This window comes from Mizuhopecten yessoensis, unplaced genomic scaffold, assembly GCF_002113885.1.
Source record: "Mizuhopecten yessoensis strain PY_sf001 unplaced genomic scaffold, ASM211388v2 scaffold11045, whole genome shotgun sequence".
In the NCBI taxonomy this organism is placed as follows: domain Eukaryota; kingdom Metazoa; phylum Mollusca; class Bivalvia; order Pectinida; family Pectinidae; genus Mizuhopecten; species Mizuhopecten yessoensis.
In genome coordinates, this window is record NW_018408851.1 from 87506 (window position 1) to 102852 (window position 15347).

Sequence of the window (15347 nt, forward strand, 5' to 3'; positions counted from 1 at the left end):
CAGGGTCTCGAACCTACCACTTATAGGCTGTGTTTTCTCCTCTTATAGAGCAGAGCAGTGATGCAGGAAATGTACAACTTTTTCGGTATTTGCCGAATAGAAGTGCTTGGTACACAGGAATATGATTGTATAACTGACCAGGCGTTGAAAGGAGACTACGAGCCGCCCATTACAATTAAAGTCGAAACTTGGTACCGAGACAATTAAAAGGGTGGAGTTCTTATTCCCCCACCCTTAACAGGTGTGTCTCCCTTTTAAGCCGGAAAAGATAGACTTGTCACCCACCCTTCACAGGCGTGTCTCCCGTTTTAGCCGGGAAAGATCAGCTCGTCACCCCCTAGGGGGAGATAGCCTCGTGTCGATTAGCACGTGTAACGTCATTAGAATGCGTCATCGGTAATTGTGACGTCATCAAAAGTGAATGACTATATGCATACCCCACATGTGTTTTTGTTGACAAGCATGGCAGACAACTGTCGGTGGAGATGTTACTGAAATAATAAATGGAAGAACAATAATCACCCACTACTTTGAGGGTGTAACAGAGAAATCTCCAACCCTCGGGGCGATTGTTTGGGTTGTCTAACCCTCGACAGATCTTCGGGTTAGACAACCAAAAAACATCACCCTCGGGTTGGAGATTTCTCTGTCACACCCTCAGGGCAGGGGAAGATTCTATTAGTCACCCACTAGGGCGAGTTAGCCTCATGCATAGTATGACGTCACGTCATCAATGCATTGACGTCGCGTCAACAGTACATCAGACCATGGAAGACAACTCTGGATTTGTTGGAAAAAACATGCAATCGACGCTTACAGTTCAAACGATCATCCCCTACCTCGAGTGTGTGACAGAGAAATCTCCAACCCTCGAGATGATATTCTCGAATGTCTTACCCTCGGCAAACTCTCATGGTAGGGGAATATTCTATTAGTCCCCCGAGGTTTGCCGTAATACTATGGACACAGCTGTCTCTTTTGAGTGGCAGCGTTCATTATTGTTTAGAAAATGTAATCTTTTAAATTCATGCCGTTACTATTAAGGGGTTTTATGCATCTCCCCATTCTGCTTCATCGGTAGTTTAGACCAATTGATTTCCACCTTTTTGGCACCTAGTATTACTGATGAGTCCTAGGACGAAACAGCTGTATGGTGCATTGTTGTTCCTTCAGTTCAGGCATCTTGTTTCAATTACCAGCTTTTGCAGTAGCAAATCACATGTCTGTACGTCTTACGTTAAAACTTTACTATGATGTCATTCATTGTTGTTGTTTTTTTACTTTGATCGAGGGAGTTTGGAGACTTTACCTTGTGTATATGTGACCTTGCTATTGGACATTCACATATAAACCAGCAGTAGATAAAACCTTTACAACCCCTCCGTCTTAGTACAGGTGCAACAATAGTCCGAATTATTCTGACGTTATATCAACTTTTTTCATATCAGTCCGTCGTCGGTTAATCGACGTCAGACCGATATGAAAAAAGTTGATAATGCAACAATTATTGGTAACAGGTAAGTGAAAAACATAAAAAAAGCAATGACTTAATTTATTTCAGGAAAAATACTTTCAAATAATAAGCAATGGAAGTTGTATTTAAAAGTCAAGAGTGAAAGAAAGGTTTCCCGTATTAACATTTATCTCTTTGGCCTCATTGACATTAGGAGCAACATTTTCCTTCGCACACACTTTGACCGTTTTGACCGATAAAAGTCGATAAACCGTCAGAATAATTCGGACTTGGGGCTAACATGCTCAAGCTGAACTTCATTTGATCTGTGTCCGGTTTTCTCGGCCACTTACTATTCGATCGTCTACACCGGCAGCATAGAGTCTCGTTGCAGCTGTTGCACGAAGATTTTTTTCATACTTTCCTTTGTTTTATGCTTCTTAAAATGGCCATATTGAACGTTAGAAAATAACCACTGAGCATTACAAGTTTTGTCAAAAGCTTTATGTAGGCCTAATATATAAAGTTCATTTCTAACCCGATGACAATATTAATCTTATATGTCAACTTTTGTCATTGTGACCTGATGAATTAAGTATAATCTTTGTTAGTTAAAGTTTTGAAAATGATAACAATTTTAATAACGTAAATTAAGGCAAATTTGAAAGTAAAATGTATGTCAGCTAAAAAACATTTCTAATCATTGAAAAATAGGTTACAGTGGCCTGATTTGGTAGGACAAGGCGAGGGGTATGTTTTCCAAAGTCAGGGCTAAGTGCAACTATCAATTTCTATTTATACGCGTCTATTCCGAGATTTGATGCAAGATGGGATCGAGAGGGAATTTCCAAAATTGCATTTTATTCTATTTATAGCTTAGAAGTCACCATTTCAAATATGCCGGATCATTCATTATTTCGTAATCCAAATTATGGTGGTAGTATATATATATATATATATGAACACTCAGTGTTGAAATTCGTTTTCTGTGTCGTGACGTTCCAGTCGGAATATAGACGGTTTACTTTCATGTTAAAACAAAGTCAGTTTACCCCAGAGGTCGCCATTTGCAATCTTCATCACTTCCGGCAAGAGCAGTAGGAGAAGACAAGTAAACCTGAACAGTGTGGGAAATTACTGATTGTGGTATGTGTGATGACTTTACTCATTGTTGCGGCGGGAAGTTTATGATTTTTTTTTATGTTTTGATATTAATTTTCCATAGTGGTAAAGTAGCACAAGATTGTAAACTCAATGTACTGAAGTCAGGCCTAATCACGGGTTCGTTTACAAATGTCTGAAATATACATATCGCTATTCTGATATGGGTCACAGCACACATAAACATTTCACAGTGATAATTTTTTTTCTGCTATTGAGCTCCCATTGTTGTTCCAGACGTCGACCTAATGGTATTTTTAATTTTGTTTCAATTTGCACTGTTAGCCATGTTTCTAAAAATAGAACCCACGCCTACTTACGTTGTTCTTTCATACGAGGAACTAATCACCCAGTATATGGAGCCATGACAGTTCGTTATGATGAATGTTTGATATTCGCTATCATATAAACGTTAACTTAATTACGTATGACGACCAGGTCCTATCCGGTTGGATTTAGTGTTTTCACATTTTTTTGTGGGATTTGTAGAAACAAATTAATGTCATCAAAGGTTAGTAGATCTACTAGGCCTATATACATTTATAGAAATGTTGATTTAATGGTTAACTGTTAAACTCGTATAATTTTACAACATAAGGTCATTTAAGGTGACAGTACACAAAATGGATCACCAAACCATTTTTGACAATTCAGCAGATGAATTATATTAGTTAATGGTTCGATGTATCAAAAGAATAGTGATGGGTGTTCCAACCAATGAAATAAACACCCAGGGCTCACGCGAGATATGTATAGGACACTCTGACGTCACCTTTTAGCAGTTCAATTTTGTTGCAATTGAGGTACCCAAAACAGATCACAGCTTCAATTTTGCAATATTTTGCGTTTCAAATAAAGATTTCTCATTCAGTATTTTAACATTTTATGGTGATCTTTAGAATTTTAAACTTTAAAGAAAACATTTTATAATAGAGAAAGAAATGCAACATGTTTTTGATTTCAGAAAAAAACCACCCCAAAAAACTGTACTATGGCAGACAGCGGAACAGCGGTCTCCATTTCACCTGGTGGATATCCCATTGAGATTTTCCCTGGGGGTTTTGACGAGAAGTTTCGCTGTAATTCTTGCACAAAGATTCTGAGGGAACCAGTCCAGTCTTTTTGTGGTCACCGATTCTGCAAGAGCTGTATCCAGGAAGTTATAAGGTATCTTAAATGTTATTCTAACTGGTGACTTTAACTTATGGTAGGGGGTACTACTGCACCAATTATTTAAGCAAAATAAAATTCAACTTCAGAGCCGTTGTTTTAAACTGATTTTTCATTTGTCATTTTAATTCTATTTTTACAATTTCTTGATAGCAACGTCAGTAAAGTGTGGGATAGCCACTGGCATTGGATTTGTCCTGAGTTTGCCTTCCTGGAATTTCTAGTTTTTTTTTGCCAATTGCAATACTGTTTTAACGTGATGGAACCCTAAATTTTAAAGAGATGTTTAGATGTTGAAGAAATGCATTGATTTATTAGGAAATATTGATATGGTAGGGATTTATGCGTTCATCAGGACACAAGGACACATCTATATTCTGAGACCAAAACGTATCCGACAAAAAATGAAACAATGGCAATAATTGATTGCAACATGTCAGAGTTGCCATACTGATGCTAGTAAAAATATCTATATGGTAATGGCAATTAATCTGATGTTGAACCTTTCTTACTTTCCAATTTTAGAAAGAAGCTATTGAATATTGATAGGGGACTGAATAAGATATGAAAATGTTATGCCAAGTAAAAAGATTGGATTGTAACTATTTTTCTACTATATTTGCATGATTTACATATTTACATCATTTCAATAAACCCCTTATAAACTTGGCACACATCCAGCTTTGGGGCTTACTTCTATGTAGTGTTACATATATAGTTTTGAAGGACATATACTTAAGCAGAAAAATGCTTATGTCAAAAAACTATTATTTCACTTATGTCAAGACCATCAATTATTCTTCTTTCTTTAACATTTATGTTCTGTCAATATTTCTGAATGGCTCAAATTACTATACAATGCTAACAGAGGTCAACGCCACATGTAGAGGTCAAAGGTCAAAATGAACTTTGTGTGGATCAATTGCTGTCCAGATTTTTTTTGGGTTGAATGATTGTGTTCATGACAAATAAATATCACCACTACTGGAACTAGATGTATGTACATATAGGGTTCACATCTTACTGCTTATATTTACTGATACATGTATGTATAATATCATATACATGTATACATGATATGGATATGTAACCCTGGTTATGTTTACAGACAGGGGGAGAGAGTCCAGTGTCAGTCCTGTATTAATGAAGGCGCAGGTGATGATGATGACTACAGCATACTGAAGGAAGAACAGGTAAACATGTCTTAATTTACAGCATATTATATTACTGACAAAGGAGAAGGACGGAAATACTGCATATTTTCGTATGAGATTACAGTATAATTGAGGAAGCTTAAACCTTATGTTTCTGTGGTTGGGAGCCTGAAAAACATACACCTGTTTGTTAATATAATTTCACTTGATTGACAAATTCATATTTGATATTGACTTTGCAGATTAATGCATCACATACTTCTGCTGTTTTTAGCTCACTTGGCCCTTCGGGACAAAGTGAGCTTATGGCATGGTGCGGCGTCCATCGTCTGTTCGGCGTCAACTTTTTACTTTAAACAACTTCTTCTGAATAACCAAGAGGCCCAGGCTGATGATATTTGGCCAGTAGCATGCTGGGATGAAGGGCTACAAAGTTTGTTCAAATGAATGACCTTGACCAACTTTCAAGGTTACAGGGGTCAAATGTCTTAAAATCTTCAAACGACTTCTTCTCAATAACCAAAAGGCCCAGGGTACTGATATCTGGCCTGTAGCATGCTGGGATGAAGGACTACCAAGTTTGTTAAAATGAATGACCTTGACCAACTTTCAACCAAATGTCCTTGCTTGACATTCTGACAAGGTCACAGACGTCATATGTTTAAATCTTTTAATAGGTTCTCATGAATCAAACACTGATATTCTGCCTGTAGCTGTATTTTAGTCCACTTTTAATATTACAAGTGTAAGATTAATACCAGGTGAGCGATGCAGGCCCATTGGGCCTCTTGTTTTAGCAGTTCTTATAACTTCAGCAATGTGTTGAGGATATACAGGTATTAAACTTACATTTCTTGTTACATTATCTTTTAATTGATAACTATTGATAAAAGAGTGGAAAAAGACATTGATGATATGGAAAATTGAAATACCCCTTTGAAGAAACGGAGATTACATTGCGACTTTGTTTACAGATGTTCCCTGACAATGGCGTTCGGCGTGAGATGGCCAATAAGGAAGTGAAGTGTATCAACCCTGGATGCTCCTGGACTGATGTTTTCAAAAGTTATGATGTGGGTACCCAGGATTGACTTAAGTTTCACTAACAGGGAAAAGCTTATTTGATCTTCTAAAAGATTATTGTTTTATAATAAGTACATAACTTTAGTACAAAAGCTTTCGTGATTCAAATTCTTAGAAAAAGGAGTCAAGTAAGGAAAAGCCCAATGTAATGAATTCTTCGAAACAGGAAAAAACAAGAATAAGCCTTCAGTTTTATAGTCCTTAGAAAAGGCATAAAATTAGGATAAATCAACAATAATTACTGTTAAGAAAAGGTCTTTAAAAAAAAAAGTGGTTTATACTTGAATTTCAGCCTGTATACAGAAAGAACTTATTTCCTGATACAATTTGACCCCAATCAGTTTTTAACTAGCCTGGGATTATCACTGATAAAAAGCAGAGGTTCTTGTGTGTAAAAGCAAACATAAGTGACTATTTTCAGTTTATTGTGTTAGCCCTTGTATATTTCTGTCAGATAAGGAAATTGTGTTGGCACATAGGAATATTTACATGATATTTAAGTAGTTTGAATCCTAATTTCATCATTTCTGTAAATGATAGGACCATGTACGCAATTGTGAGTACCGACCTGTTGCTTGCACAGAGTGTAAAACTCTTGTGGAGAAAATCAACATGGAAAACCACCTGAAGGAAAGCTGCTTGGGACGCAAGATCAACTGTAAAACTTGTAACCAGGAAATTGCAATTAAAGATGAGGCAGTAAGTATAAAAATTATCATTGTCCCTGAATTTGTGTGTGGCATCTGTCCATCATCAACAATTCCTTCAAATGACTTTTGAATTGCTGAATGTAATTTTATCAAATTTAACTGGAAACATCCTTTTTTGGTAGTGGGAATACATAAATGTACAAACAGAGGGTGTGATGGCCTCCGAGTTACTCCCATAACATGAGAGGCCGCTGGTCGGCCTTTTTTCAATCGGATATGATTTTGCCGACTGCGACCTCTCATTTCCGAAGCACTAATTCTTTGATGCATTTTCCACCCGAAATCCGGGCGGAACAAAATCGGCTAGAAAACCTCACATAAGTGGTTAACAGTTCATGACAAAGATGTCTACTCACGGTTTATATAATATAGATCTCATATATATGTCACAGACACAAATATATAGTATATTACGGAATAGAACACTCAAAATACATGTCCACGTCTTTGTAGCACATCTCTGACCTACATTTAAAACATGGCTTCTGGATTAATACAAAATATCAGGGGGGATTTCAAACGGAACGAAATGATACAAATTTGTTTGTATTCCGCTTGTGAAACATTACATGTAATCCATTTTTGTATTAACCGGAAAAATCATGGCAAATGCTGTCTGCTTCGCTTCGAATGAGGAAAAACTCATTATTTATGTCTTTGACATGAAATTTTTCTCATATAATCATGGATTTATGGAAAGGAATATTTAATGGACCCTTTTGACCATTTAAATGTATGTAAACACGATATACTCTTTCTTAATCCGAACTTTGAAAATGTGATAGTAAGCATCGGGAAAATCAGCTATGGGCAGTTAGAGGTTACGTGGCGCCTGTCAAAAGTTTTTCGCCGTGTAAAACCTCTAACATTGTTAGAGTAGCCTCCGAGTCTGCCTAACCCTTGGGAACTTACCTTGTAGTCAATGGTCACATCATGGAAACAGTCTGGTTTCCCCACATTTGAATAAGTAAATAAACAAATAAAGGATTAGCCAGAAGTTCTGCTCCAATTTTTAGTGACATTTAGTTCTTGGGTCATAAGACGGGTATGATTGAGATCCCCAACTTATATCAAATATATATCATTGCTCAGCATGAAGATTTCAATACACAAATGCTAACAGGACTTGCTCCAATGTGTGGCCCCAGGCCTGAGAACTTACCATTTAAAATCTTGTGTTTTAAAATAGCAGTGAAAATTGAATGACTAAATCAGTGTAGAAGTAGGGAAGTGAAGAAAGGAGAGATATAGATCCTAAGTGTTTCTATTGGGGAAGCAGAAGAAACACGCTGATTGTGCAGGAAACCCCACATTAGCCACCTCTTACAGTAACATCCAGTGCGAAACAGCAGGTCTTTCACAAACCTGCAAGGCTGGTATAAATAAAATATTTTGTCACCATTCTTACAAGTAGAACATGTCATTAATATGTTTTACGGCACGGCCGTTAGTGAGGGCGGAGCCAGGTTGTACTGTAAATGTATCGGAATATCGGTACTGTACTCTTTCAAGCATTGAGTGATGTGTTGTATTACTAAATCAGACCTACATGTATAGCTATACAGTGTATATTACAGTTAAGTTTCCTTTCTTGAGTTCTTTTTGGCTGACAAGATGTTTGATATATTGAAGTTTTCCGCCTAGGCGTATGATGACATGATATTAATGTGAGAATGCGAAAGGTCCATTAGACTCTATATAAGTATTTAAATTTGCACCTCTTGAATCCATTGCAAAAAAATCAAGTGCAGCATATTCTACAAAGACATTGAAATAAAACATATTAGGATGGATATTTTTAATCATCCACAAAAAGATATACATATATATGGGGCAAAGAAGTAATTCCAACAGTGTTGACAAGTTTAGGTTGTCAAATTTTCGGAGCGATCCGCTCCTTTCTCAAGACACAGTGAAACAGAATAGTTACATGTACATATACATCATATTAGAAGAAGATAGAACTGATATACTGTAATTGAAAATATAGCTATTATATAAAAAAAAACAATAGTCCCCTCGGCTAAAGACAGCCGAAGGCAGCAATTAAGCTGAGAACATCGCGGACAAGGAACACTCGCTCTCCCAAGAATTTCGGTTCGATCCCCAGCGGTGGTGGAAAAAAGAGAGTGATGTCTGATAGGGTTAGTTGTTATCCCTCTGATGGCACGGTGGTTTTCCCCATCCACCACGAAAACACCCTTTGTTCCCTTAGGGACGTCGTAATAAAAGCTCTACAGAGCTTATGTTTGTTGTTGACAATTGTACACGACGTTAAATAAAGATTATTATTTATTTATCATTTATTATTATTTATAATGCTGAAGGAGAGGACCTATTCTTGCGTATGTGTATATATCTTTACAAATAAGCCCTTTGGATTACTTCAAACTTAACTTCAATGATTTATAAATATTGTATCCAGATTAATTTATGCATTGTATTTTACAATAAATCTTGTGCTTTTTATGTGTAAAAAAATAATTTGTTCAATGCTATAAAAACTGGATTTATATGAAGTTTCTATTAAAAATAAGAAGAATATGCGATATCACAATTTTTGTCATTTTTCAATACCCATCATTGCAGCCAAGAGAGTCCATAGATCTATATATATATATTGTGGATGAATACATTTGTTTCAGCAACTTACTGACTATATGCTATATATGTCTCTGCTTTATGTATAGTTTTAGCAATAGAAAAAATGTATTTTTTCCTCAATTTGAAATTGAATCAGTTCAGCACATAAAACTATAGATTTTTTTTGAAATCGTGCAGATTTGTAAAACAGCAGATTTTCTTTTATGAATAATAATAAAAAAAATTAGCTGTGATGTCGCAGGGACGTATAGTGAAGGGGATTAGCAACTCCCTCTTTGCCTTACCAATTTTATGACACGTCAATCTAGACTTACCTCCCCCTGATTCAGGAGCAGATAGCGAGCGCCACCTATCTCAATTTTGACAAACCAAGATGGCGTCGATACCGCTTCGTTAGATTACAGAAGTTGGCGTGAAAACAAACCAATCGCGATAAGTGTTCTTACGTCTTTTGTTTATCCCATTGTTATAAGCTGATTGTATTACTTATAATTGATAAAATCTGTGGTATCATATTAATTGATGTCTCGTTTTTGGGGTATATTTTTCTATTTTTAAACGCGATGTAACGCGTGGTTCAGAGTATTGTGGTTGGCGTCGATAGACAAAAATGCGGGATAAATAAAAAACCACATGTATGTGAACCAGCTCACTCCAAAAGTATTTGACCGATCTTTTTTAAATTAGCAGCAATATAAAGCTGAATATTTTTTATAACGACCCAACCTATTTTAATTGCAAATAATATAATTTAACTTGTGTTATTTTTGTGTCAAAAAGAGTAAATATCAGCATTATTTTTCACTGGAACATATCATTATTGCGAAAGTAGTTGGTGACTGCTCACTGTTTTGATTAAATTTTATAAACTATCGTTTATATTTTTTAAAACAATTAATATCAATAAACAGCCGAGTAATTTCTATGTTAAGTAGGCCTGATTTGATTTGCATTACTTGGAACTATAGCTATGTCACAGATGAAATTACTCGTCTGGTAACAAAGGACACGTGTTGTTAAAAGCCGTAAAAAAACGCGGGATAAGAAACCCTCACATATTTGTGAACCACCTCGCTCCAAAGATAGTTGACTGATCTTTTTTAAATTAGCAGCAATAGAAAGCTGAATAATTTTTATAACGACCCAACCCATTTTAATTGCAAATAATATAATTTAACTTGTGTTATTTTTGGGTCAAAAGTGTAAATATCAGCATTATTTTTCACTGGAACGTAAATCATCATTGCGAAAGTTGTTGGTGACTGCTCACTGTTTTGATTAATTTTTTAAACAATTAATATCAATAAACAGCTGTGTAATTTCTATGTTAAGTAGGCCTGATTTGATATGCATTATTTGGAACGATAGCGATGTCACAGATAAAATTACTCGTCTGGTAACGAAGGACACGTGTTTTTAAAAAACGTAAACAACCAGAAAAGTTAAACCCAGCAAAAAAGTATCGCCTGCATTCGGGGATCAGCTCATTTCAAAAATACTTCATTTTGAAATTTACAGCGATAGAAAGTTGAATTATTTTTTTAATATCTAGTACTAATTTTTATGGCAATAAATAACAAATAACTTGTGCTGTTTTTGTGTCAAAAAGTGTCAATATTAGCATTATTTTCACTGGAACGTGCTTTACGAAATGTGATTTGTTGTAATAGCCACCAACACAGCCGAAAGGCTAGACATAGTGGCAACGATAGCCCTATCCCTGGAATAAAAAGAAGACCTACTAATACCCAGTCCCAATCAGGGCTAACCGTTATCAAAACACTCCCATCTCGGCGAGATCGGTGACATGATTTTAACGCTAGTGCGCAAGCGCGGGCTGATCAAGAGGGGCTCTCGATGACTTCGCGGTTCGGTGAACAAACACAAAAGCGACGTGCTATAGAATCTTGACTGGGGCAGAGTTGCCAATCCCCTCTATATACTGTCCATGGAGATAGTAATCAAAAGTGAAAATGTTTCAGTATGGATTCAATTTTTTTCTTCTGTTTTTTTCGTGCAAAATATCAATTATAAATTTTTTATGAAAATACTTGTATGTTTTTTTATCCTTTCATTTTGCGTCACTGTGATAAACTCCCTTTTTGTTGACAACCAGCACGTTGTTTTGTTGATATTCCGTTTTTTAAATATATACCACTGCAATCTCTAACCAGAGTTGTCGTAGTGAGTGCAAGGACCGTAACTCTGCGTGATAGTCTCATTCAACCAGACTCTTGTTGTCTGCGCAAGCGTCTGATTGAACGAGACTACACTGCTGATACAATAATTTTTCGACCATTCAGAACTAGAGCAATGTAGAGCAATGTAGCTGGTGACTTATTTTTGGAACTAAGAGAATGATACTATTTTGGCCATATAGTTGAGTATAAAGAGACGAATACACTAATATACTACTTGAGATCTCCATCCCATAATCATTAAATCATATATACAAATTACAGAGTATAAAGAGATGAATGCACATTTGCTGCCAGGATGAATCTGGGATCAGACCTGACCCTTGAAGACTTGGTCCTTGGGTCACAACTTTGAATTGTTGTGATCCTCATCCCATAACACTTAACTGTATGTACAATTGCTGGGCAGAAAGAGACAGACACAATCATGCTACCAGAATCAGCTCTTGTGTCAGCTCTCACCTTTAGGGACTTACTCTTTTGGGGCCTAACCTAGAAATATTTGAGATTTCCACGCTATTACAATATATACAATTGCTGAATATGACGAATTGGATACACGTATGCTACATAGATTGGCCAAGGGACTGGCCCTATCTCTGGGATCATATTTGCCATACTTTCTTCAATGAGAATATTTTGCATTGAATATTGAAATATCAAGGTGAGCGATACAGGTGCGCAGAGTCTGTTGTTGTATCTTCACTAAATATTGTGCAAGTGTCACAAACTGGGATATTGCAAACATCAACCTGTTATTCATAGATTATCTTCTTTAGCTACAGGTACCAGTTTTTACTTGTGTGCATAATCCAGTCCATTCAGCAAATCATGTTACTCTTCAATGTCTAGTCAAATAATGGTTCTTGATCTTTCATTACAGCAACACAACAAAGTTTGTCCTAAGGCCATGGTGAAGTGCGAAGCCTGTGGAAAAAAGAAGATAATGAGAGATAAGGTACCAACATTTGGTAGAGAATTGAATTAGACCACCCCTTGCACTTATATCACTATGTTTGTCGATTTGATGTGAAACTGATTTGTATGAGGATTTATCTCAAGATAGATGATGTGTATGTTAGTTAAATGAAGTACTGGTATGCTATTTTGGTTGTACATGTATATTATATTTCAATATCACTATGCACTGGGATATAGGTAGTAAATCTCTATTGCTTCACACATTGGGAACATATCAAATATCCTCTTTGTTTCCTTAGCGCAGATCGAAGGCATCTGGAGACCAATATTCAATTTCAGTATGACAGACTTAAGTTGTGCATTTTGAAACAGTCTATTTGAACTGTAAGATTTTGAATTACAATTAAATACTATTCGAACTTGTTTTCAGTTGGAGCTCCACCACGAGAAAGAGTGTGCTAGCCAGAGAATCAGCTGTCCTGTTGGATGTGATCCCGTGAGTAGCAGTACTTTAAGTTTTTGGATAAGACAATTATTTGAAAAATAGGTTTATAGAAAAAAAGTTTATCTCAGAATCAAATTCATGTGAACAAATTATCTGCATTAACTGAGTTTATTTCTATGCTTTTTGAGTGTTGTATGATTTTATATTTAATAATTTTTAATACAAGGGAAAATGAGATCTAATGTCTGCTAGTGGATGTTCAGTGAAGTTCCACCATTTAATGTGTCATTATAAGGATCTAATGATACGATAAAGTCCTGGACTAGAACACTTCTAGGTGAAGAACACTTCAGGCTAAATTTTCTTTTTATGGCAGGTCCAAAGATCAAATACTGTTCCTCGTATGTTTATTTCCTGAATATCCCTGAAAGTAAAAAATATGATTGTAAAATGTTTTTATTTTTCAAAACGTTTTAGCAGTACATAACACTGTATGCAACACTCAAGGGATATTCATAAGGATATAAAACAATATAAAACATAGGTTTATGAACACATAATTTCAGAACATCATGCTTACCATATTGAGCACTTGATACAAGTATACAAATATTTAACATAATGTAGATATCTAAACAAGAGAAGAATTAGTAAGACAATATCGGAAAACATTATATGTACAGACTTGGAGATGTTAACCACTTGTAGTCACTTATACTCCTATTTGATTTTTTGTTAAATCAGGGTTGCCAATTCTTACATTCTGGGGCTGACATGCGTCCTTGTGCAAATTGCTTTCCCACTCCATGTGAGCCGTATCTCACATTATGCAACCAATTCTCCCTCCATGTCCCCTCAAAGGACCCTGACTTTTTTATTATAAATAAAGCATCTTCATTTACCCTGTTAAACAAATCTTGTGAGCTTTAACATAACCAGCGAATGTGTTTCATTTTAAAATTTCAGTTTTACATGACAACCAATAGGATGTATCTACTGACCCCGCCTTAAAGATATGGGTGTTAATTTTAAGAACATGCTGATTATGTTTAAAATTGATTGTTGTTTCAGGTAGAGAGGGGTGCATTCGTTGGCCACCTGGAGAAAAAAGCTGGGATGCATATCCATTGGTTGATGCAACAGATTGAAACATTGACTCGTGAGGTTAGCAACAAGATCCATGCACTAACACCTATGGATGAGATCAACCGCATGGTCCAGATGATTACAGTTCTACAGGCCAAGATCCAGGAACAAGACAACCAGATTCGGGGCCTCATGGACCGCAACGCTGATCAGCCGAGAGGCAACAATAATGTCGACATACTTTCACTCAAAAAGCAAACAAAGGCACTGGACCTGAAGACAGGAACATTTGAGGGGATCGTGACAACTCTCCACAGGGAGATTGAGAGATGTATCACTGCGCTTGATACACTGGAGAGACAAAGAAATTCTGAACGGGAAGCCAATGAAGAATTGAAACGAAAAATACAACAAGCGGAACGAGCTATATCCCTAAAAGATGTCACCATCTCAGAGCTGGACAGCAGGCTCAGATCACTGGAAATTGTTAGTTATGAAGGCACACTGGTCTGGAAAATATCAGAATGGTCAAAACATAGACGCGAGGCCATGTCTGGCAGAGTGACCAGTTTGTACTCACCTCATTTCTACACAGGGAGAACGGGCTATCGCTTGTGTGCACGACTCTATCCCAATGGGGATGGCATTGGCAAGAAAACACACGTGTCTGTGTTTTTTGTTGTAGCAAGGGGGAATTATGATGCATTGCTGTCATGGCCGTTCATCCAGAGAGTGACCTTCATGCTGCTCGACCAAAACAATAGGGATCATGTTGTTGATTCTTTCCGTCCTGATCCAGCCAGCAGCTCCTTTCAGAGACCAACCACGGAGATGAATATTGCCAGTGGATGTCCTCTGTTCATGCCTTTAAAGAAATTAGAAGACGTTGGAACATCGTATGTGAAAGACGATACTCTGTTTCTCAAAATTGTTGTGGATTCTGAAAGGCCTGCTGGGGGAGGAGCAGTGTAGACATGCTTTAATTCTAATGGTTAATTGGTTTAAGTTTTATGGCTGACAGTTTTTAATATTTACTTTTACCAATCAAATTGGCATTTTTGTCAGCATGTTCGATCTGAGTTTTGAAGTGAGAGTTAGCGCTTTATCAGAAGTGCCTCACGTGGTATGAACCCCGGTATGTCTAGCCAGAGGTCGATTCCAGTATCAGGATAGCTTATGTCGGATCTATAAATTCTGAAAATAGTTATATATATTGTACATCAAAGTTTTACTTTATATACAACTTACTATTAAATGTGTTGCAACTTTTCAAGACCGACTGGTCCCTTTGTCAAGCTATTTGATTTGTTAAGCTATGTCATATATTGTTTTATCACACAATGTACTGTGTTATCCAATGAA

The 15347-nt window shown here is 36.5% G+C and overlaps 1 protein-coding gene across 1 annotated transcript; it reads left to right on the forward strand.

Moving 5' to 3' along the window:
• Positions 1 to 2320: 2320 nt before the first annotated feature.
• LOC110464971 (TNF receptor-associated factor 2-like) lies at positions 2321 to 15347 on the forward strand. Its single transcript, XM_021520495.1, has 8 exons — positions 2321 to 2599; positions 3579 to 3781; positions 4893 to 4977; positions 5913 to 6011; positions 6562 to 6720; positions 12417 to 12491; positions 12885 to 12950; positions 13971 to 15347. The coding sequence occupies exons 2-8, from the start codon at positions 3606 to 3608 to the stop codon at positions 14955 to 14957; spliced, it is 1647 nt and encodes a 548-aa protein (XP_021376170.1). The 5' UTR covers positions 2321 to 2599; positions 3579 to 3605; the 3' UTR covers positions 14958 to 15347.